Source organism: Varanus komodoensis, unplaced genomic scaffold (assembly GCF_004798865.1).
Source record: "Varanus komodoensis strain SLA01 unplaced genomic scaffold, ASM479886v1 scaffold4, whole genome shotgun sequence".
Taxonomy (NCBI): domain Eukaryota; kingdom Metazoa; phylum Chordata; class Lepidosauria; order Squamata; family Varanidae; genus Varanus; species Varanus komodoensis.
In genome coordinates, this window is record NW_025335941.1 from 42,501,251 (window position 1) to 42,527,335 (window position 26,085).

Sequence of the window (26,085 nt, forward strand, 5' to 3'; positions counted from 1 at the left end):
TGAATACTGCTATTGAGTGCATTTTCCCACATCCTGAATGTTAAATCTTGAAGTGCATCTCTAGTTTTAATTTAAATATTAAAGAGAAAGGTTTAATAAGTGGAAAGAATTTGGCGACAATCTTTTGATTCATAGCCCAAACAGTTTGTGTAAGGATTTGAAGAACGGCGCTTTATCACTATCAATGTCTCTTTGCTCAGGTTCAGCTCATGGAAATTCAGGCCATGCTCTGGGACCGACTCAGGGTACCCCAGGTGAGAAAGTGAGATACAGGTACTGGCAAATACAAATGCAGATGTGCTTCTTGGTGCACACCCATGTCTACAACTGAGTCACACTGAACTGATGGATGCATCTTTTGTTATCCCTCCTTCCCTTTGACTTTTAAAGGCCCTCTTAATACAATACTGATTCCTCAATGGTTGCCATGCATTTAAAGTTTTTTTTCCAATCAGTGAACCATTTCTATTGCACAGATATTGGATTTCCTTGGCAGTTAAACTACAATACTTCATTGTATAAAAATCTTCACCTTTACAGCCAAGATGTCTTTTCAAATATAATTGTGTAAGTGTGGTGAGCACCTATCAGACTGCCTTTTTATCAATTTTGTTCATTTAAAATGTTTATTGGCTGCCTTGCAGAGCAAAAACCCTCCCAAGGCAGTGTGTAATGTAAAACATGTAACAGAAATGATATGGTACTTAAAAAAAGTAAACACACATGTACACATGAACATATGCACTCATATGTGCTCACATGCACATGTGCACTTACATACTGAGAGAGAGAGAGAGAGAGAGAGAGCGTGCGCACACAAAATAGCAAATATCACAAACATTCTAAAAACAGCAAGCACCCGCATAAAATAACAGACAGAAACCTGGAGCTAAAAACCCAGTATATAGTAAGTTTTCAGGGCCTCCTTAAAAGCCTATAATGACATTTTTAAAATATGAAATGGATTCTTTCTCAATACTTGACCCAGTTTCAGACATCTGTCAGCTTCTTCTTCTTTACTTTAGTTTTCACAGGTAACAAGAGTTAAATGAAGTACATAAAAAGAGATGTGCATATACACAGAATAGTGAGCTGAAAGATAAAACAAGGATGTGTCCCACAAATGGACAGAGTGTTGGAGCCAGCTGACTTAAATACATGGCTTCATGGGATGCCTCCCAGACTACAGGGTGCTTGTCTGGAATCCGTCATGAAAATGCTGTGGGACAAGCAGGATCCATGCAACTAACCTAAGTTGAATCTGCATTCTGACATTTTTTAAAATGTTAAACTGTGTGTGTGTGTGTGTGTGTGTGTGTGTGTGTGTGTGTGTGTGTGTGTTTAAAGTCCTTCCTGCACTAATTATATACTTTGCAGAAGAACTGTCTTTTCCATTTAGTTGAAAAGGAGATATGCTGTGTGATCTGCAATTGCCTGTAACTATTTTATCATCAACCATACAGACAGCGTAATAGTTACACAAAAGAATTCCTTTTTGTCTACACATAATAAATAATGTAGAACAGAAGTTTTTACATTTCCAGTGTGTATGTTTCCATGGAATGAGGAGATCTATGGGTCTGTTGTTAAGGATTAATGGCTAGATCACTTCATAAATATCGTGTAGGGAACACAACAGCTAGTACTGAAACTATGAAGAGCGTTGATTAGAATATTTGTGCAGTTGGTTCATTGCTCCAAGCACTAATTAGGGCTGCATCAGTGAACATTCCTATTTATTTCTTGCACAAAAGCCATGTTTTGTCTGCAGCATATTCTGGCAGGCTAAATTTAGTGCTACCAGGACAGAGGCATAGCCTTAGGTCGCACTTTAATTTGCTGCTTTTTGGAGTATGGTAACTAAGGACCACCTTTCTGCTTTAGAGCAGGGATGTTGTTGCGCTCTGACACTCTCTGCTTTCTGGTCTTTAACCAGTTACTCATCCACAAGATGACCCATCTTGTGACTGCTAAGTTTGCAGACTTTGGTGGATATTATGTCAAAACTTTTTGGAAATCCACAACCATCTGCTTCTTAACACAATCAGATAATTCCATAGGTTTGATTAGGGAAGACTTTGCAGAAGACCGTTTAATTTCTTGACAATAATTCTAACAATGCTTACCATTAAATTAAATGGGGCTGATGAAAGGCTAAGGGGTCTCTAATTTTCTGTCACCATTGTAGATCCCTTTTGATATTATGTTAGTTAACTTCTAGTCCTTAACTAAGGAGAACAGTCCCATTGACAAATTGCATGCTGTTGTAAGATCAACTCTTTCACATTTAAATTATTTAAGAATTATTGAATGTAAGCCATCTGCTCCTGGTTACTTGTTAATTTTTAATTTGTACATTAACCCTAGAATCCATTGCCTGTGACTTCTTTTTGAGTTACTTATCTGGAGCCCTTGTTCAAGTTGCGTAACTGTCTACTATCTTCTGTGGTAAAAACTGCTTCATTTGGCTTGTCTGCAGCCTCCCAATTCACCTTCAGTAATCTATCTATGGACACCTTTATTATCAAAAGCTCCCATCAGCTGTCTGACTAGTTGATATCCAAAGCAGTATTATGACAGAACAAGCTGAGCAGCACTAGAAAAATGAAAACCTGAGTGAAATCAAGCCTGAGAGATTTGCTGCCCCTAGATTTCTTCATCACTGTGTCACATGGAAGAGACTTTTATATGCAGTGATTGGTTAGCATGAAATTGAGCATAGCCTGTGCTCTGCAGATTCATTTTATTCAGCTTTCCATGAAAAAGTGCAATATTCCCCAAAGCAGTGGGAACAGATGTCTGTTTTCAAGCTATTGGTAGCCATAAGTAATCTGTTCTTCTACTACCTTGTCAAGAATATTATTAGACAGGATCTAGAAAAAGTCAAAGGCAATGATCCTCTTGATCTCTCAGATACTAACAGCACAAGTTTTGAGATCTGTATGTGGAGAAACAAGCACAGACCAAAGCCTTTCCTGTCACCCATGAAGACAAAATATCTTTAATAGACCTACAGATGGTAGGATGAGGGCATGGATAAACTGCTGAAATACCACCCAGAGATGTGTTTCCTACATTACTCCTTTTGGGGATGGTTGCTATCACCTTTGAGGCCAATATGGAAGTGTTGGCATGTGAAAGCAATACAGAAAAATTAAGCACCTAGTAAGTTTCTTGCATCTGGTGGGAGAGAGTTACAGAACATGCTGATAAATCCCACTGAAATAACTGGAAGTTTAGCAGCTTGACTAGACCATAATTTAAAACCTTTAATAGTAATAGGTAATTTCCTGAATATCAACTTCTGCTTCACAACCAAAATGTTTTAGAAAATATAGTTACATGCTGCATACCAAGTTCTATAAAAATATACCTTCATATATATGCATGTATACCAGCTGTAATAAATGTATTTATTTTTATGCACTAGTTTTCTTGCAGAAAGAAAAATGTCTCCTGAAACTATTGAAGCTATCAAAAATCCCCTTTATCTCCGTGAGTCTGTTACAGATGCTATTATCCCTGCAGCACAAGGGCTTGCTTCAAACAGTCTGCTTTCCTGTCAGCAGGACTGATACAGTATATTATAACAAGCATCCTCCATAACAACTGTTCACAGGCAGTGTTTGTAGCTTTACATGTGCAGCCTGCGAGAATCCTTGCCAGCATTATGATGCTTCTGCAGTAGCTGTTCCAGTAAACTGGATCTAATTAGACTTTCTCCCCCACAGCCTGGGTGTTTCCTTTTCCCCTCTCTCCTTTGTATCCTATGTGGAGGCATGTCTTAGGGAAGAGAGGGTTGGGAGAACAGAAGTATGTGTGTGTGTAAGTGGTACAAGGGAATGTGTGACCAGCATTTCTTAAACTTGCATTAAAAATCTCTATATTAAAAATATAAATGAAGGGTTATGTTCTTCTAATATTGGTTGAAGAGAATAGTGAATATTCCCAACCTTTCAGCATATGATTACTTGCTGTTTCAGAAATTTTAATCTGTAAAACAAATTTTGAAGACAAGCTAGGATTCCTTATTGTTATTTGTATGCTCTACAGGCATCAAAGTCAGATGAAGTATAGTTTGCTTGCACTCAATGAAAAGGAGAAAGGTCTGAATGTAGTACATGTGTTCCTGTGTGACTCATACTGTAGAAAGCATAATCTTTTTCTTCTCAGATTCTTAAGTTGATGTCATGCTTCTGAATGGTAAAAATGATAAGAGCAAAAAGCTGTCTTTTACTAGGTTAGACTGTTTGTCCACCAAGCCTAGGCTTGTCTAATTTGGTAATATGACTTCTGGGTCAAATTTCTATAAAATGAGAAACTATCCATGAATTCTTTGCATATTTTATTTTCATTTTGATTTCCAACTCACACACATCTGGCATATTTTACATCTTTGCAATAAAACATGGTTACAATAGCTTAAGGAATTTATATATCCAAAATATTTCACCATGATCTTGAGATGAAATGAACTTATCTTCCAGATGTTCAATATTCTCCCAATTCTAAGCTACAAACTCAAGATATTGCTTACAGACCAATGATGAATAACTTAATCATTACATTGATTCCCCATGATTTCAGAATCGTATAAATACAAACAACAATGAAGAAGGTATTTAGTGCTAAAACTTACTAATACAAGGTGAATAACAAATAAGAATCACATCAATAAATAATGATATGTTTCTGGTGCAAAGTGCCAGTACAAAGAATCCATTATCTTGTTTTATCTTTTTTAAATAAATGACTGCAAGTGAGTGTAAAGTCTGAGAAAATTACATTCCTGTTACATGCCTCATAGCCCTACCGACACAATATGTACATCTATGACAATACAGTCACCAAATATACAAAGAAGAAACATGAAGTAAAGTGTATATACCCCTGGGTATGTTACTTGATGTGTGGCAAATTATCCTGATAGTCATCAATACAGTATTGTTGAACAGGAAGTGCCTTAAACGGAGAATGTGACTGCAACATGTGATTTTCAGAAGAATGTAAAAGGACGACCCCAATGAAGCTAAGTTTGCTTTTAACCAAGCTTTATTCCCAAGGAAATGAAGAGAAAATCTTAATTGCTCTTTCCCTGCAATGTACAGTATGCCAAATGTGATGAATCTAGAAGTCTAGCACTTTTGCTTTGGAGGAAGTAATTAAGCACTGTAGCATGGCATCTCTTCCGTGCTCCCACCTGTCTATCCTATTATTAAATTGTTAAGGGAAGAATTTCTTTTTCTTTTTATAATGCATAAATATGGCAAACAATGGCTTCATATCCAAATGCTTCATGTCATGAGCAAAACTCCACTTAGAAGGGGTGGCTTGAGATCAAAAAGTGCAAACCAGGTTTCAGTGGCAATGACAAAACTTTGGTTTGCACCCCATTTCAAGCCTTGTATACAAGCTGGGCCCTTAGGCAGCTGTTCAGTTCAACCTGCGAATGTGGCTATTTCATCAAGACATCAGGTTTAAAGTACATGCAAGTTGTAACTCCACAATAAAATTAAGAAACATTTTTGTTCTTTATACAAGGTTTTACTTTTACAAAAGTATCCCTTTAAAGTTAAGATGTGCATCTGATGTACAAAGTATCAAACGTAGTTTTTTTTTTAATTATTTTTCAGCTTGAAAAGAGGCTGGAAATGGGAAATGTATGCTAGGCTGATGGCCCAAACAATATAACAACCAGACACAAGGTTCCTCAGAATATTCAAAAGTCTCTTGTGATGTGTTCTTCTACCTTTTCTTGGTAAACAAAGGTATATGAAATAATTACCAAAACATCTCCTAAGTCATTATAATTTACATGATACAAGCTTGCTTTTGCAGCAGCTGGTGTTCAGTTGTGAATAAACACACAAAGTAAAATGGTGGCTGACTACAATGTACAGCTATTGCTGGGTGTAATGGAATGTACAACAGAGGTCAATGCAGATTTGTTTTTCCACCAGAGATTATGCCTTTCAGTAGCACTTGTGCTCTCAGTTTCATCTTTGCTTTCAGTTCTTCAATCCAGCTCAATATCTATTCTGATGTTCATAATGCCACCGATTAAAATCTATGTTAAAAGCTACAATGCTACCAGAAGCCATGCCAGTAATTAGAGTCCTGAAAAAGAGACAGAAATGGACTATTCATGTGATTTTTAAAAAAAATCATTCTAGGCAGGTTTTCAGGTCCCCAAACTATCCCAGAAATAGCAGGCAGATGAAAGTACAGAAAGAAATGAGATATTCCACAGAATAATCTAATATATGGCATAACATCACAGACATATTCCCTAGAAGCCTTTACAGATTAACCCCCAAAAACATGGAAAGACGAATTTTATTGGGCAGTTCAACAAGAGAATGAATTACTTGGGAGCATGGAAACATTAAAATGCTCACTGTTTCTCAGATAGCAGCTTACCTCTGATCGTGGGACAGGTCCATTGCCCTAATGCCAGCATCACAGCCAGGGTAAATATAGAGCTGCTTGAAGTCACAAGCCTGCCATACTTCTACCACCCCATTATCGCCACCTGTAACCAGGTTCTGTCCATCACTGCTCAGGAGGATAGCCTGCAGAAGAGCCAAAGGAAGAAATAGCAATACTGTAGGAATTACTGTAACTCACTTTTTAAGCTGAGTATTTCCTTGTTTAATAGGTTGCTTTTTAAAGCAATAAAACAAATGTGAAAGCAATAAAACCTATCTGAAAAGTGTTGAATAAAGAGTGGTTATTTTGATATAAGCTGGAGCAAAGGGGGTTTTGCTAAAGTCACCACATATCATTTCTGGCTTTCCCTTGTAACAGCAGGTGCCATCACTAACAGCCCTTTGCTCTCCTTGAGGTGTGGGTGATGGATCTTACTCCTGAGGGCCTTGTATTCATGACTTGGCTCCCAGTCAAAGGAGGACAGATGTCAAGCCATGTAAGCTTTTAAAGTCCAGGCACTTAAAATACCTTTATGTCTAAAGCAGATATCCAGGAGTTCTTGTGGATGAAGCAGTCCTTTAAAAACTAAGAGTTCTAATTTTAATTGCAGATGAGAGATTTTCCTTGGGAATGTGACTTTTCCTGGTGGCACTCATTGTATGCTAATTTTATTTTTTTTTCCACCAATGCATAGTATGAGATACTAAGAGAAAAGATTCACCCTGGTTGAGTCGTTGATCTCCATCTGAGCCAAGAGTTTGCCATTAATGCTGAAATTGCTGAACCTGCCTCGTTCATAGTAGATGATACAGTGGCCTTCACTAGACACTGAAATTAAGCGAGGGTACAAACAGTTTTCTGTTCCTTCCAGTGCCCGCAACAAATCTCCAGTAATTGTATGCACCAGGCAAGGTCCTTCTGTGTATTACAAAATAAGAAAGCATATTACTGAAATGCACATAATTTACATAAACTATATAAAATAGGTTGTATCCTTGAAAATACAGGAACATGACTTGAGATTCTGATAGGAACAAACACTGCGATACTAAGGACTCTTGGCCCGACCTTCATGAGATGCTCTGAGGGTGGATATGTAGCTCCAGTGGTGTTTGGTAATATGTATAAAGTTCTGTGTGGAGGCATGCATTTAGGCACACATTTAGGTTTCTGTGAGTATTCCATTTTTGTTCATTTACAAGCAGAACCTACTCAGGTAACAGCCCAGAACCTGTCTGGGCATTTTGTGGGCAAAATTCACACATTCCTGAGCTTGTGATGTTCATTTGCTGGATTTAAAGTCCTTCCCTTTTCTCCAAGAAGCTTTGGGATTGAGCTGTGGCAACACAAGCCTGAAAGTGGTGTAGCTAATACCCCTAAATATTATTATGGAGGGCCTTTAGGGGAAAAAATCACTGAGCTGAAAAGCCTTCCAACAATTCCCATCCTGGCTACAATGAGCCCTTTTACTGCCCCACCCACCTATTAGGATTGTTGTATACATGCAACAAATTTACTGTATGTCTCAGTGGAGACAGGGGTGGCATACAATGACATATAAGCAGTGAAAAGGCACATGGGAGGAAAATAACCCCTTTGGTTTAATGTAACACCTCAAGAAAGTGGAAAACACATTTGAATGGTGAATTGCTTTGGTGTGTGTGCATGTGCTTTACAGTCCCCATTGTCCAAATGCTTAAAATGATCTATTTAGCCAGTAGGTCAAAGGTCTGAGCACTGTTGTTTGCATATGTGACAGTCACTTCCTTTATTAAAGGTAATCTCTCAGAGCTCACATCAGAAGCAGTGCTACTCAGCCTGCCATCCCCCAGAATGCCTTCTTGTCCTAGGCTTTTACAAAGTTTTGAAAACCAAACTGGCTTCCTACTTTCCTCACACAAGATGAAATATTCATGAACACTGAATTACAGAAATTGCATTTCAACAGATGTACTGTTTGTAAAAATCTATTACATCACAACTGCTAGAGGCAGCTGAGGGCAGGGGACTGAAGTTCAAAGCCTGATGACGGATCAAGCTCTGTGGAGGATACAGAAATTCAAATATATACCTTGCAAGATAATGAGAGGATAATGCAATTACGCTTATCTTGAGGCAACTCCCATGATGGCGAACTTCAAATTTGTAAGACTAAAATGACAACTGACCTTTAGCACCACTTATAACAAGTCCCAGCTCAGCGCAGACTGATACACAAACAACTTCATGATCATGGCCAGTGAGAACAGCTCTGGGAGCAGGATAATCACCTAAAACAAAGCAAATTGAGAAGAGTGCTTAATCCAAAATAGAACACATTTTAGTAGCAACAAATGCGTTTCAACTAGCAATTGTAGGAGTCTTTGTACTTCTATTTTTACTTGAACCTGTTTCAGCAATGCTTGGTGCACTGTTGGTTATGCTTGAATGTAAGCATTTATAATGTCCTTTCCTATTTTCTCAGAAGCATTATCATAAGAGTATGTTTCATAATACTTCCTGGGGGAAGAATCCTTCTGGTATTAACTTTATGGAATAAGCACAAAATCAAGGCACAAGAGTATTTGCTTATTTGCCTTCCTAAGGCTAGGAAAGACAGTGGATGTGATAAGACTCATTTTGCCCATGTGGCCATTCCAGAGAACTCACTGCATGAGCCCCGAGGAGCACAGAACCATTTTACATTGTATATTGGTCTGCAGCAGCCTCTGCATTCTTAGAGGCCGGAAGGGAACATTATGGCGCTTGATGTTGACAGGTGAGTGTAATTCTTCAGTTCACATATTATGTTTGTTCATGAGGCACAAAACAGAAAGTCTGAACTAGTGTATTGCCTTTACATGCTTTCTAATGCATCCATGACATTTAAGCCTTGCTGTTATTGCTATCTGAAAACCAATTAAAGAAATACTGGATTTCAGTGTACATTTATATGACACTATCAGAGCCATTGCTAGGCCTTCATGGATGGAATGGGGGATTCAAACTTATTCCACAGAGTTCTGAGGGTACCATGCAGGGGACAATTTTCAAAGGGGATGGACAAATGGAGAAAAACAGAATGAGCCTCCCCACATGTTGCAATACCTGCATGGACAAATCTTTTCCCAACTGGAAATTAAACTCAGAAATGTTTATTTGTTTGGGATGAACTGGGGTGGGGTGAAAATTAAGTGCAGAATGTATTGGATATAGAATTAATTGGTTGCCCTTGCGTCTTGTGCAATTTAAATAAAGGTTATAAGTTATTTCTAAATTTGCACATACAGTTGTATATGCAGATTTTATGTGGCCTATGGCCCAAATCTTTTAAATGCTCAGCAATTCTCCTAGATACTAAGAGAATACACTTTAGGAAAATCACTATTAGAAAAACAAACAAATCTTGGCTACCCTAATTTTCACCACATGTATTGCATATATGAGCAGGTATGGTCCAAGAAATGCTGGCACTACAAGTTCTTGGAATTTCTAAAAGCTTCTGGGATGGAAATCTGGGCTCACATGAACTACTCCAACATTCCTGGTACACTCCTGTCAGATTGCCCACAGTATTGAAGCTGACTGCTTGAGTTCCATGTGCTACCTTGTCAGCATGATTATGGATTATGTCAACCTTGGTCCACAGTACCAGAGACTAAATGTAGCACAGCCATTAAGTACTATTATTTAGTAATGAAAATCTGTTCACACTTATGAGTTTCATATTGCAGCCTCCTGTTATTTTATGTTTGTAAGAACACGTGTATATTTGAATGAATAGTTTTTTGTGGCCACAGACCGTACCAATAAAAGTTAATATAAAAAGTTAACGGAGAATAGAAAAAAATAAAATCACAGAGGAACCAAAAAGAAGCTCTATCTAATTTGTAGGGGGTAGAGTTAGCCATTGTTTTTCTTATTTCACAAGTCAAGGACACTAATTGAGTGGAATTTTATACTGGCAAAGCAGAGGGCAGTACATTAAAGTGAGCAAGTGTGCAATTAATGCGTAAATGAATGGAGTTCCAGCAATTACATTATTTGAAAGATTACTAAAGCATAGCAGAGACCAAGACTTATTGGCTGCAGTTGTAAGTCTAGGGTTATTATTTATTACAGGGAGCTAAGCTTTAATTAGGCCATCATTATCCAAAACCTTGGGAGAAGAAATCCAGCCTAAGACTCTTCCTGTTCATTCATAACCTATTTTCACCAAGTAACAAAGGAATAATTCAGTAATAAATTGATGGAAGGAGAGAAAGTAAACAGCTTCAGGCTTTGTAGACATTTAGGCCTAAAACTTCCATGATATCATTGTCTGTGGCTGATGGGAATAATAGGCCAAAATATCTGAAGGGTTACAATTTGCCACTCTGGAAGTAGAAGCAGCAATAGAAAATGCAAGAGTAACTACTGTTTCAGGGAATTTATCCAGATGTTACATTTATCTAATCATAGATCCACTTCCAAATTTAAAAAATGGTAATTCCAAATCTTTCTAAGGGAACTAGGCTGAATCTTTTCCATTTAAGACTTAAGGCCAAAAACCCATACGACAATGCTAAATGTAAATTGATCCAAAGGCTTAGCTATATTAACTTGAATAGTAGAAGGTATAAAGCAGCTACCTTGGGATATTTTGTGTATGGTTTTCCAAATATGTCCTCCACAAAAAAGCAAAAGAAAAAACATGTTTTAGTTTTACTTATATGTCCTAGTTTATTCACCACTGGAAAGAAATCAATTTATTTTAAAATAAAGGGAACATTTTTGCTGTAGAGAACAAAGAGTGACATGTATGTGGGAATGAGCCACAAAATGCCGAGGTTATTAGTTTGGGCTAAATCCAATATTATCACAGTGGATTTCTGCTTATGCAACTGGACTTTCCCTTCCCTTAAACCCCGCTGTAGTAGGGATGTATGAGAAATAGGTTTCAGTTCATTTTTGATCAGGATTTACAGAGTTTACATGTTCCAGATTGAACATGGACTCAGATGCAATCTGTAGTTGAAATCTGTACATTTCAAAGCTTGCAGTTTGATTTGTAAACCCCCAAAATGTGCATATCACATATGTACACTTGAAATATTTTATGCACACTTTTGAAAAAAGTATGCAAATATTGTTTAATCAATGGGAGAACAATGCATACTATGCAAAATGTGCAAAATGGATCTATGCATTTGGAAATTATGAATAGATTTTTATGCAAAAAGGAAAAAAAACCCACCAACGTTCACACTCTAATGTTGGCTCAAGTTGGAATGAGCTTTGAGATGGACCTGAGAGAACTTCTGCAAGTTTGAGTTTTGCTGATTCACACATCCCTACTCTGTAGCCCCCTGCATTTCAAACACATTTCCTTCAGAGGGTACCACAACCATCTAGAGAAGATTTAGGCAGTGGGTGTAAGGGAATTTGATCTGTCAGAAGTGTCTATTCCACAGCAATTCCACAGGTTAGAGGACACTGTTGTATATAATCCTGAGTCTGGAGTGTTTCATTTAGCTGGATATGGAGAGGCTGAGGAAAGTTGGGAATATTTTCCTGTTCTTAAGTAGAAAGAGGCTGCACAAATCATATTAGAATGTCTGTATTGTCAGAGGCAGACACAGAGAAAAAGAAACTGGGAAAGACTGTGATACATCTGCTCTATGTCTCTGGGTAGGATGTGCAAGGCTTAGATAAAAAGGCTGTTTCTCTGTTTTTATACATATTCTGTTTGTATTCCAAGGATGAAAATTATTGAAGAGGATGACTGCTTCCTCTGAAAGACTTTTGCATCGTTTCACCATTTTCGACAAAACAGTTTGTTGCAGTGAAGCAATGGATGACTGCTTTTTAAAAATACTTTAGGTATCTGTGTATATGCTACATGAAGCATTAGAGATTGGAAACTTTTTAAGCACGAAAAGCCATATTGAAAATGCATCACGAGACGAAGGGCCTCAGCTAAATTGCATATTTCTGGAAGAGGCTAAACTATATCTGGCAGAGGGCTTGAACTTACTCTAAAATATTCTTATTTTGAAATTGCTATTCTCAAATGTGAATTACCTGAGTTAGCTCTTGAAAAACCTTGATAGTTTTTCATGACAGTTGAAAAGAAAGCAAAGAAAGGCAAAGCAGCCTATTATCTCTATTACACATGATTCTGGAATACCAAGCACACAGTATTCACTGAAGCTGTGGGTTATCTATAATTAAATTGAATCTGTACTGTGATCCACTTCATTTGCCAAGGCAAATGCCTATGAGGACCAGTGCTGACCCTGAAAGCAGATTTTTAAAGAAATCCTAGCTATACTATACTTCCAAAGCCTTTAAAATCAATCATAGTTTTGCAATAACAGGGAATATAATTCCTGCCTTTAGGGACAAATGAAGGAAAATACAGTTTTAATCAGCGATATATTCTTCTGGCAGAGCTGCTGTGTGGGGAGAGAATCGTACCCCACATTTCATTTCACTGCAAGAGACAGAATGTCACGGACCTTCGCAATCATTCAAAATCTAGCAAAATATCCTGTCACCATCACATCACCACTGATAGATGCAGCAGGAGGTTAAAGGCTGTGGCACCTAGGGAGCTGCAGGTGAAACTTGACCACTGCGAATTGAAACACCATCACTTTGAACTCACAGTAATTTCCCCAATGTGGCACCTCTGTATCTGCAGTAGAATCACTTTAGGGCAAAAAGATAAAATATACAAGATAGAGCTACCAACTCCAATCCTGCAATGCTACTTAAAACAAGGCACTAGCTTTTGTGTACTGCAACAGATCTAATTTGTGATGAAATGCTATGGAAGACAGCATGCCTTCTGTTTTTAAACAAAGCAGAAATATTAATAATCTAGTTTATTTATTATGATGCCTCCTGGCCTTCCTGCAAACTAATATTTCATGTGAAATGGAAACATCTTTTTCAGTAACAGACAGCGTTGAGGCACAGCGCTCACAGTACAATGTGGGCAGTCATTTTAAAAGGCATGAAATATCAGAGCATCTCATGCTTGGTAGAATTGTCTTATGTGAAGAGTGTGGTCTTATGTGAAGAAAACCAGGGATACTGGAAACTGGGTAGGACTCCCTGTTCATGCCATTCTCTTTGGCTTTCTCTATTCCAGTGTTTATTTTCATGCTACCCATACATGCAGAAAAAGTCAGATACCTACTCAAGTGCTGTTTTTCCTGTCTGTTGCAAATACTGAGGCTGGAAGAAGTGAATGTATCAGAAAAGAAATCCAGCAATTAATGCCAGGGTTACAAGCAAAATCTTCACCACTACCATGCCAGAGGCTCTAGCAGGGAGCTCTGATTGGCACTGAGAGGTTATTTCATGATGTTTCTGAATTTCTGTGATTAATAAGAAGCTGTAGGCTCCTGCAAAACATGGGAGGATGTGCTGCTGGGAACAGCACAAAATTAAAAAAAAAAAAAAAAACCAAACGCTAAAGGATTATTTTCCATATTGCTCAGATTAGATGTACTAACTACATATTATATTCCCTAAGATGCTTGAAGGGTAGTGGGGTGGGTGGATCAGGCATAAATATGGAATACAGACAAGGGTCTGTAATAGCCCTCAAGCAATGTTTTTGTGGGGAGAAGCAGTGGAAAGCAAACGGCATGCAGATTTCTAGTGAACAGTGTATAACTACATCAGGGAGAAACAATCTTTTTGGCCCCAAGGACCTCATCAGGAGTCTACTGTAGTGGTGGTGGCAGAGGGCATGCATATGTACACACACATATGCATATGGATTACCCATGTACACTCAAATACCTGACTAACACACACATGCAGAGATGCTGCCGTGTGGAAAACAAGGCCGCACTCTGTCATCTTAGCCATTCCAACCTGATTGCGGTTTCACTGACTGGTTCCTGCTTCAGGTAGGAAATGCCAACTGTTTCCTGGGCTCTTTAGGGCAGGAAAGAATGCTCTAGGGATGGGCAGCATAGTCTGTGCTCTATCGTTTCATATAGATACTCTATAAAATAGGTATAAAACCTGATCACTTGCACATGCAGATAAGCAAGTTTGTAACTGTTTGGAACCTTTTCATCTGGACTGCTACAGAGTCTTCTAAATATACTTTTACATTCCTGCTTCAATGTCATATAACTAACCATCAACTGTTTTGATCCAACACAGTTTCAAAATGATGTGAATGAAATTACACACTGTGTACACATCCACTGTGTGTGGCCTAAAGGAATAAAAAGTACAAAGGAAATGGATGTTCTAAGCCTAATGATCTCTGCCTTCCAATTAATCTAGAGAGTCTTTTAGCTCTGAAATATTTACCCAGAAGAGACTCAGAATGCCTTCAGAAGTGTTATTCATAAAATCAATGCAATTCTCTCCCAGGAATTCTTTACAGACACATTTAGTATTTCAGTGCATAGGCCAGTATACTACACACACACATTGAAATACCGGGCACTTCCTTTAAGCATATGTAAAATATATCAAGGGTGACAAAATGCACTTTAGTGCCTTTAAGGGATGTTTGCTGTCCACAAACTGAGCTTAGGGCTGGTCAACACAATATGCTCACAGTGCTCAGTGCAAACACAGCCAGGAAAAGCACCGTTAACTCACACCTCTGGTGACTATCTGGTATGTAATGAGAAATGTCAAGTCCCAGGATCAATGAAATTTCAGGCTCTGGGGACACAACAGGAATAGCATTGATCCTTTTAAAGAAACCAGTCAAAGGCTGAGTGCAATATATTGCACAGATAGGCTCAAGAGGATAAGCGGCCAAGTCCAGCATACCTACATGACAAAAAATTCAATCAGCTCTTAGCACAAGCTGCTGGCTCCATTCTCCTTCTTTTCATGCAGGGAGATGGTTCCAATTAAAGTGTGCAAATTAATTTTTATCACTTCCAAATTAGTTTCTGAATTTGTGTCTGCAGCAGTAGAAAACATCTGTCTCTCAGCCCTCCCCCCTCAGTTTTAGCTATTTTGGTATTTGTTCACAGGTTTGGAACCCCCCCCCCCCACATTCCTGTTACAAAGAGGAACTAAAACAGATATAAATTATAGATAGGGAAAAGCAAATCGACTATGCAATGAAGAACAGAGGCAAAACAGAAACTATGCCATTCATACTGAGCCAAAATAGGATTCACCAAGTTAAAGTGCAATTTTATACATGGCATACTTAAAAATCTGTTTTCTTTAACTATGGTCCGTGTCTAACATTGCTGCTGTTTTAGCAGAAACGACTGCTCATGTAATGGGAAGCTAGTGCTGGGTAGCCCAACTGGAAAGTAGCCACTTCCGGAATGGAGCAAGTTGTGGAAGGAAACTGCATTAATGTATACCATCTCAGAAGCTATGATTTCAGGTAGTTTTCTGGTTTGTCTTCTTGTGCTAACAGCTGTCCCCAACTGTTCCTCTTCGCACAATTTATCTCACCCTGGTGGATTGCCAGAATTCAGTAGTGCCTTGTGAATATCCACAGTAATATCTATTTCTGACCCAGTGTTTCAAATTATCAGTGTTGCATCTGTCTAAGTGCCTATAGTAAATGGACCTCATTCCAAATATGTATTTTCCCTTAAAGGAACTTAAAAGTTGCAGTCTGTGTACCATGGCAAAAATGGAACCAAGGAGCAGAGGAGCTGGGAGTCTCAGCAGAGCAACACATCATGTCATGGTGTATGCCTCAAAGTTGTACTGGATGTGTGAGCCCTACAGTGACAGCTGATGGTGATTCCGGGTGGATATATGGCTTGAGAGTTGCATGTGGCTAGGGTTCCCTTCAGGTACAATGATGGGCAGAAAGGCTGCCACAGACCAGAACTTATGACATCTATGGAGTGCCTAATTTTCAAGTATAAAGAAGTATATCAAGTAGTGTTTGATAGAAATTTAAAATATTAGACTACATATGTGCGCACAGGCCTCATATGTGTATGGCAGAGAGTGTTCAATCCCATGAACAGCAGCAAACCTAACAAGAAAACATCTATCAACATATTTTCAACATATTTTCTAGTTATTCTTTTAGTAATGATCAAAACCAAAAACTTTAACATGAAGCATGTGAGACCATGTGTATATGCACATGAATGTGAAGTTTCAAAACATATGATTCACTAGTGTTGATTAAAAAATAAAGAACAGAAAGGTCCTCTTATATATGATTTTCTGAAACAACTGAAGTTCCTTTTGGTAATTGGATGCACTGAAGCTGAAATTGATAATTAACTGTCGTTCAACTTAAAGGATCATTAGAAAGTCAAGCACCTAGCCCACGTAATTACTATAACCTGGCATTTTTTTCTTTTGGATTCCTTATCTCCTTATGCTCTGTGATATAAAATATCTTACCTGTGTCTCCAGATGACAGCTTTTGAGAAACTAATCCTTTTTCTGAAAATATCATCTGCATCTTCTTGGAGATTCATTTTAAAGATGTTAACTAATTGGATTTAACCTACACTGTACATCTCACTTTCATTTTTCTTACATGATAAGCCCTAATCTCCTGGCAATAAATGTATAGGAACAGTAGACGTTATAAAGAAATATTTCTTAATGTAATTTTTCAGTTGACCTAACACTGTGCTGCCCAGATAAAATATAACATTTGGGGGATAACCTGCTGCCAGTTGATGAATAGTAGAAGAGCATCTAGTGACAAAGTAAGTGGAGAAACCCAGTGAATAAGCATCCATGAGCCATAAAAACATAATCAGACCTATGATCCATCTCATCCAGCATTCTGTGCCTACAGTGGCCTATCAACTGTCTGTAGGAAGCATTCAAATAGGACATGAATGTAATAGCAGCCCTCCCATGACTACACTTAGTATCAGGTATAGATTGGCACAGTCTCAACAGTGATGTCACCTGAGAGGTATAGAGAATTGTCAGCACTGTCTTCATGAAATCGCAAGGTGTTGCAGGCGCTGACATGGCCTGTAAATGCCATCACCCGCACACATCCTGCACTCATGAACTGGTGGGTTTACTCATGAAAGGTGAAGGCTAAAATCGAAAAAAGTAAGGAAAACTGCAGTGAGATCCTATCAGAGAGAAGATGCACCACTCAGGATCTGTATCCTGGATTATGCTTGTCCTGGGTGACAGTTGATTGCACATATTGCTGCCCAGGGTTTTACAATGATCTATGGAAAGGACAGTTCATTATTGCTTTCACCCAGAGAAATGTTGCATATTCACTGACTTATGAGACCCACAAATCTTATCAAAATAATCTGTAGATGCTGGTAGTTGAAAGAGAGGTAAGTGCTCTCACAATGACAGAAATGAGGACATCACCGGGCACAATTCAGTCCAAGTTAAAACACTTAGAAAATTAAGCATGCATTCAATTTTCTTGTTGAAGCTTATGTGATTTAGATATATTTAATTTTGACTGGTTCCTGTCATAATTCTTCTATAGATTGGAAGATGCTGAAAATTCTGGGAAGCAAGCATTACCAGTAACAACATGTTTGAACTCAGGTACCATTGATACCTGTTGAGTGAAAATGGAGGTTAGCTTTATTTGAGTAATGTAGATGAGAAGCTCTAATACCAGATCATAAAATGATCTTTTCTCAGACTGACTTTATGGCAAGTTATTCCCCACAAAGGGAAAAAGGGGTGCAATTAAGTCAATAGCAAAACAAACACTAATAGTACTCCAAATATTTCATCTCAAACAGAACCCAGCAAAGCCAGAGGTGTGAATTTGTGATTCAAGGACCATGACTTTACAAAGTAGGCCAGCTTTCTCTTAAGCTTTGCTGCTACTTATTTTGTCTCTTCGAAAGTCACACACTGTCTTATACTCCACATATTACTTCCAGGACAATTGTTTCAAAGTTTCATTTACTGATTGCCACTTAACTAATTCAGTATTATAAACAAACTTGTGACTTACAATAATTTATAGAAACTATGAATTTTTTACAGAATGCAGTGAGATTTTAACCTGAAATACTAAATGTCCACATTGACGTTTCAAAGATTAACAAATATAGGATTCATTTAGAGAGGTTTATGAACTTACTGCTGTTTGGATTGTCACCAATTATATGATGCCGGCCACTCCAATACCATAGAAGTAATGTAGCATCACGAGAGCCAGAGACGATGTAGCAGTCCCCACCAATGTATGATTCTGATCTGGCAAGGCAAGTCACTACATCCCAATGGCCAAATACAATCTGAGTTAGTTTACCTACAACAAAGAGATTTCGTGTTACTGATTTTTGTATTTCTGAACACTGTGAATACAAATGCAAGAAAGAAGAAGTCATTCCTTAAAGATGAAACACCAATATCAAGACATTTAAAGATTTGGATTGTAGCACAGTTGTCAGTGTCTGTCTGCATGTAATGTAAGGGTCAGACATGTTGCTGCACTGGTTAACTTCTTACAAAATAGGTTTGTGCACCAAGTAGTAGAACAGACAAAGGCAATCCTAAAATAACTCACATTTTCACTTACTGGATCTGAACAGTCTGCAGTTTATATTAGCTATTCTTATTATAACATATAATAGCACCAGATTCAGGTAACAGATGGCATATAATTTGTACTCAAAAGCCTGCTGGTTCACTATGTTTGATTGTAAAGGAAAACTCTTCATTCATCAGTGACCTTTTTCCTGTGTCCTAAAAGCTCCTCTCATAACTTCTACAAGCCCTGGGTGTCATGTGGAGATACAATCACCTATTGATTTGTTGTCTTCATAGGAATATAAGAAGATAACTTACACTAGCTCAAACTATTTCTCTGTACTGTCCAGCACTGTCTATTTTTGACTAGCAACAACTCTTCAAAGTCTCAGGTAGATGTTTTCCCATCCCCTGCACCTGGACCTTTTAACTGCAGTTGGGAGAGTCTGAATCTGGGACTGCCTGCAGGTAAAGCATACGCTATTGTGTTGCACCTCTGAACTATAGCACCACCTTTCATAGGAAGGAGACTTATACCAAATCTGCACTTGACCAAAGAGGCTGATGTCTATTCTGACTGGCATTGGCTTTGTAGAGCTTCAAGCAATATTTTAAACTGCTCTAAACTTAACATATTTGAAAAATTGAGGGCTTTGAAAGGGAAGTATTTCATATGAAAATGCATTTTCATGCCTTAGTCAGTGGGGGAAAGTGTGCAGTTCTTGTAGCAGCGTCCATGCAGCAAACTTGTACTGACTTGCACCCTGAGGTATTTAAATGCAATTCTGGCATTTTGGAATAGGAACTTTTGAAAGAAGACCTTCCATGGATGTGCATTAAAATCTACTCTTCAGCCAAGCAAAAAGCAAGTTCCTTTCAACAGCTCACATCAAATAGCCAGAGCTGTATCCAAGATCTGACTTCAGCAAGGGGAAGTGACCTTCTGTGAGAGGAAGGGTTCTGCTCGCAGAAGGTTCTTCTTCCCAATATTGGATGTTGTCTCCTCCTCCCCACAGCACAGCTCACCTCATTCATACCACGCTGACACTGTCTGCAAAATTTTCAGGCAGTAGGAAGAAAGAAGTCTTCTGCTGTGAGAAGCAGGGAGTCAGAAGTCTTTTTCTATCAGCTCAGTTGATTCAGTGTAAATCTGGATTCGACCTTCCCGCTGTGTTAATGGTTATTTAAAAGTAATTTGGAGTTTGATGTTTCCAAATAAAAGAATCATTGGCATCAGTGGAGTAGATGTGTTTTTATTTATACAGTAAATACTTTTATTTTTATGATTCCCTACAATATTTTGAAAACTGCATGTAATCAGTTTATTCAAACACAAGTTAGCAAACTACTTTCTCACAAGCTGTGCATACAGCAGTATTGTCTATGCTACTTTTAAGCATAACTACTAGACAATAGATTCTATATTGGTTCTGACGGATGTATAAGCATTTCTGACATGGCATAAGAGCATGCACATTAAAACTCTATGTGCAAAGTCTACCTGTTTCTGTGGAATAAACACGAAAGCTCTTGTCCCAGAAACCACAGATAAGGATATAGCGATTATCTGCTGTGACCACAAAACAATGAGCATTGATCTGAATGCTTTGATCCACAAGGTCTGTGATCTGCCGTTTGTTCACACCAGAGTTATTGGCTGCAGAAAGAGGGTGGGGGGTATAAGTAAGGTGTTTCAGCAGCTTTTTATCATACAATGTTTATAATAAATTGAAACTTTTAACTTCCACTGAAGTGTGGATTTAGATAAGATTTCATTTTAATGCTAATATGGTCATGACAGTTTTCAGAAATAGAAAGAAATTGCATATTGTTGACTTTTTGTTGAATTAGAAACATCACAACGTTGGGATGGAAAAAATGATCATCCAGTCTTACCCTCTACAGCAAATTAACATACCTTCAGACCATCCTACTGGCTCAAAAAGGAAAAAATAAAACCACTTTGAGGGTAATGGATCAATCTCTCCCAAAGGAAGTGCCATTCATATCTCAAAATCTACTCCCTGAATTACCCCATGGAAATATTCTATGTTATCTAACCTCTCTTCTTCAGGAGTGAAATCATATGACCACTTACTTTATAGTTGCTGATTAAAAACAGCCTGCCCTGGTAATTCTAACCATATGAAGATACGATGCAGCCACCTGTTTGTCTCCAGCCAAGTGGTGATGGAGGGCATGGTAATACTTGCTCACAGCATGGCTGAAGAGCTGGGGGGATGATGGTCTCTCCTTGTGGTTAGAACCAGCACATAAGCACTTGTGATGTGTCCACTGTGTGTAAAAAGTTGTGTAGTAGGTCTTGATCTTCCAGATAAAGTGGGATGGAAAGAAAACCCCTTCATTTTCCCAGTGGAGGCATCAAAGTAAATTTTGTGTCATGCAAGCATTTTTTAAAAAATCCATCACATACTGCAACATGCTCTCCATATCTAAATAATTCAGTTTATTTAGACTCAACAATCCCTTTATGCTACATGGTTCTTCCTCCCCCCCCCCCATGTGCAGTTTCCTGAAGACAAAGAAAATATACTGATATGATATAAATACAAAAGTCTTTATTGATGGGTCAGGTTAGTGTAACTGGGTTAATTAGCTGAAGAGCTTGGATGGTAGTGGTGGTTGACTGAAAACAAAAGTTGTATGGACCTGCTCATACACTACACTTTTCTCCACTAACATCTACTTCTGTTTTCTTGCAGTTACATAACTGTATCGCCAGTTATGCATGTGAACCATCTGTATGATAATTTTTTTGTTTGGATGACCTATTTGCTTTTTCCTTTAACTGTACATCTTGACATGTATGTTTAGTACAACTCAATAATCTTCCCTTTGTTGTTAAGCATTTTCTGGCATCCAAATTCTAAAGATACATGCAGCTGTAACAGGAAATAGACTAGTGGGGGACAATGTAATTAATAGAGACATTCCATGGAAGAAAAGGTCTGTGCATGTCCAGAGAATGGTCTGAAACAGAAATCTATCATGCAGCAGGTCTCAACTTATCTTCAGATATGATGCATAGCCATTAGTATTGTGCATGAAAAAATTAATCCCCCTCTCACTTCCAATATACCTCATTTTATATAACTTTGGTTTTCAAATAGGATAGTTTGATTAACTCCACTTATGGTCAAAATGAGTGCTATTTGTGAAACAGCACTAGTACATGCAACTGGACCAATGTAAAATCACAATCAGTTTACTAGGCTACTGTAACCCCACACAATGAGGTGATGCACAAGTGCAGCAATAATTGTGCTTGTTTCTAGAAATGTTATGCCATTTTCATATATGAAACTGTTGGTTTCTAATGGAAATATGCAGGTTTGTGGATGACACTAAATTATTCAGGATGATAAAATCCCAAGCCGTCTGTGAAGAGGTCTGGAAATATCTCTCAAACTGGGTGCACAAGCAACAATGATATTTGCTGTATGTAAGTGCAAAGTGATGCATATTGGTGCAAACAAAAAGTGAATAGTCCTAACTTCACATATGCATAGTTGAGACCTGAACCAGCTGTGTCAGCCCGGAAAGATATCTTGGGGTCATGACTGGAGGCTCACTGTAAACACCAACCCAGTGTGCTGCAAAATGGATGGGCAATTGATTCAGGACAGACATCTTCACACAATGCATATTTAACTTATGGAATCCACTGCCACCAGATGTAGCAATGGGCACTGTCTTTAACAGATTTGAAAAGGGTTCAATAAATTCATGGAGAATGGGTCCACCAATGGCCATTCAACTTATTAGCTAAATGGAACTCCCATATTTGGGGCAGGGCAGTTCTTATCCCAGATACTAGAGACAAACAACAGAGGAGAAATTTTAGCTACATGCTCTTGCTGAAATGGAAGAACTTTTGGTTCTGCTTCAGCGGGAGCCTTCCTATGCTTTGTTATTAGTAATTGCAGCTCTTCATTCTGAGAAACTAGTACTAGACAATAATTGCTGTTCTTCACTCTGAATTCTAATACATAGTGTAGCATGTCATTAAAATGTAGCATTTTCAAACACCATGGAATGCATAGTTTTCTAACAAATAACTATTATTTATTCTCTGACATACCGATCAATGGATCCATTTCAATAGGAAGATGATGAGCTTGATCCAAAGAATATCCTGGGGCTCCCCTGAGGCCTAAATAATAATTAGAAAAGTAATGCCAATAAGGACTAGACAGGTATTATTTTATCTCACTGAAGAACTGGACTGAGGAATAATCATATTCCTAATTTTATACCTTCAAGTTTTTGACATGACAAAATCATTCTTCCTTTGCTTCCACTACTTGCAACATACACATAAAAAGATCCTGTGTGCAGAATGCGGTACAGCAACAACTGGGTGTGCACTGGGGCTCTGGTTTAGCAAAGTAGAAAGCTTTGCAGGATGTACAGATCCATGCATGCCACATAAAAGATGCTGCTATGTCTGAGCTTTAGTATCAATTTCCATTACACATTTCTGCAGAACTCCTCATTTTGTTTCAAATGTGTGCCGTGACACAAGCATATGAAAAACGCATCTAAATTTTAAAATAGGCAAAATGCAAATGATTAAGCACAGAGCAAGGACTTTCCACCTTGTGTGGAAAGGACCAGTCTGACCTTCTGTGCTTAGCCTGGGAGGGTGAACTGAACTGAGGATGGAATGGGGGAGGAGAAGGAAGAGGGAGCTCACACTCTGTTAGAATGCTTTGGAACAACCTGGTAGGAGGCAGTTGCCTTCCTTTTAACTTTTGCTGGACTTTGAGGAGAGAAGGAGGTCAATGTTCTGCTAGGCCACTGCATGAACTGAAACATCCTTCAGGGCTCCGTTTCCCTGGATGCTCTAGAGCAGAAATGTGCTGGTGTGGCCCACTCTCCCCTTGGATGCACGGAGCACTGGTGATAGGGTTTGATGTGTGCCTTACCAAAACTGTAGTGTGCACATATCTGGACTATATCCTCAACACAATGAAGCATAACCATGAGCTAGAAAAGGGATGAATGGCAAGCATGATGGTAAAGGCTGAGTGAGGGTATCTGTTACAGACACGGCAATGGGTGAGTTTCAGGGAGGGTGAAACGAGGCAGCATATTCCCTTACTCTACCAAACTAGGTTCCTGCCTTTTTTAATCTCCTGCCAACTCGCTATGCAACTCCCTAGTTCTTCTTCTCACTGCCTGAAGTGAGGTAGAGCTTTTCCACATGATGCTTTTAATTTGCTGTATCTATTTTCACTTTTATAACAAAACTGAGATCTAAGAACTTTCTTGCTTTTCTGTGATATAACTTCTAGGCTGCACTGTGCTACAGTGGAATAATGATATTATTCAGGTAGGAAAATAAATTTTCTTTTGCTTTCAGAAATAATACTCCATTTTCTCAACTTAAAAAAAATCCTAGGAAAGAGTGCTTAAAAACAGAAGCAAAACTGGAGTTCACAACCTTATCTAAAAAACTATGAGTGCACAATAAATGCCTCATGCTCATAGTGGTAAATTTTTAATATGCAGGTGTTCGTCATGACAATTCCCATAATCTCTCCCCAGAATAGTCTAAAAACACAGGCAACAGTACTGATAAATATCTACTAACCAGTTCTAGATATTTTTTATCTCCACCAGGAAAATGTCTTTTGTGTCATAGTTACCCATGGGTCATAGTTACCCATTGGGTCATAGTTACCCATTCAAAACCAAGTCTTCCCTAAAGGTGACAATATCTTGACAAATGACAATATACTATTGCAGGGACAATCCACTGTGCCACCCAGCTATGGTGAGGATTGCCACTAATTTCAGAGGGTACAGGGCCCAGATAGCAAAAAAGTTCCAGTGCTCTAACTCTGTGAACCCTGGCTCTGCTAGACCACTGATTAGCCATGGTTTGTGTGCTCATCTTCAATCCATCCTTTTCTTCCTCCTCCAATTTATGCCCTCTTTGCATTATTGTTTGCTTCGTGTGTTTCATATGTTGCCAAGTTAGTCAGGATGGGAACCACCACTATTCACATCTCTGTTCTGGTCACACATAGAGTCGGGTGAGGGATACTGTATATTTAAGCTGTATCTCAAGACAGGCATGCAGTTTATGGGAATGGGGTGCTCCCCACACTCCATCATCTTCAAACTCTTTTCCCCCTAACCTCATTCTGATACTGGGAGTGTATCAGACTCCTGGACTGAGAAGTGATGAAACGTCGAGAAAAAAAGGCAGAGAAGGTTGCATCTCATTACCCTCATCACTGGATGTTAAAATCATATATCTCTCCTCTACCATCATGCGCTTTTTGTACATAGTAGGCACATTAATATTGCTGTAACCCACCCAGGGAGCTGTATGGCTAATGGGGCAAGTTAGAAATGTAATAAATAATAAATAAATAATGATAATTAATAAACAAACATAGCAGACTTTATTGTGTACACTAGGAGTACACTAGTGTCATACATATGCAAGCCAGTGGAAAGGTATGTACTCAACAGTTGGGACTATAACGTTTCCTCAAAACACTACTAAGCAGCATGTTTAGATTATAATATCCTGAGATGGAAGTTTGCCATACTAGTGATTAAAAAAAGCCCTCTCTGCTGGTATATATTATTTTCAAAAAATGTAATGAAGTATAACACTATCCCATAACCAAATCTAGTTAAAATGAAAACAACTCACTCTTTGTGGAAAGTTAAAGACAAAATCTCTTTAAGAACACATACCTACTGTGTTGTGCCATCTATTCACTGCAAAGAGTCGGCTGCAAGTCACTGTTACCACGGCAGGAATGGTAAGGTGGGGAAGTGTGTTGGCTGCCACATGTGTGACAGGAGAATTTGATGGAAATTTGAGAACCATTATAACATCCTGCTGCATCTGATCTTTAAACATAAGTGGACTCTGTGGAAGGAAACACTGTTGAGTAGAAAGGAGAAGAGAGCAGAAGAAAACAGAAGGATAACACAATTAGTGAGGAGGTCTGAGGGAAAATAAGGTTAAAAGAGTCAGGAAGTATTTGCACATACAGGGGAAACAATGCTATCTACACATCTAACTCTACAAATACAGGGAAGCAAAATTAGAAAAGCTATTCCTGGAACATTACACAAGGGCAAACAGAGAAAAGTCATGGTTGAGATACATTAGGTTATCATTACAGGGTATGAAATGATCAAGTCAGCATTAACAGGAAGGAAATCTCAATGGAATGGTTCACA

The 26,085-nt window shown here is 38.4% G+C and overlaps 1 protein-coding gene across 16 annotated transcripts in view; it reads right to left on the reverse strand.

Moving 5' to 3' along the window:
• NBEA (neurobeachin) overlaps positions 1-26,085 on the reverse strand; it is a 450,384-nt gene that overhangs the window by 25,692 nt on the left and 398,607 nt on the right. For 9 of the 16 annotated variants that reach the window (XM_044442661.1, XM_044442659.1, XM_044442660.1 and 6 more), the window contains 8 exons: positions 25,591-25,783; positions 22,955-23,026; positions 20,354-20,509; positions 18,461-18,631; positions 8,598-8,699; positions 7,151-7,347; positions 6,421-6,572; positions 4,329-6,117 (listed from right to left, as the gene is read on the reverse strand). In XM_044442661.1, the coding sequence (XP_044298596.1) occupies positions 6,027-6,117; positions 6,421-6,572; positions 7,151-7,347; positions 8,598-8,699; positions 18,461-18,631; positions 20,354-20,509; positions 22,955-23,026; positions 25,591-25,783 (1,134 nt within the window). In that variant the 3' untranslated portion in view covers positions 4,329-6,026. Of the gene's footprint in view, positions 1-4,328; positions 6,118-6,420; positions 6,573-7,150; positions 7,348-8,597; positions 8,700-18,460; positions 18,632-20,353; positions 20,510-22,954; positions 23,027-25,590; positions 25,784-26,085 lie in introns of those variants that run through there. The other 7 variants (XR_006415936.1, XR_006415934.1, XR_006415933.1 and 4 more) reach the window with 2 other exon arrangements.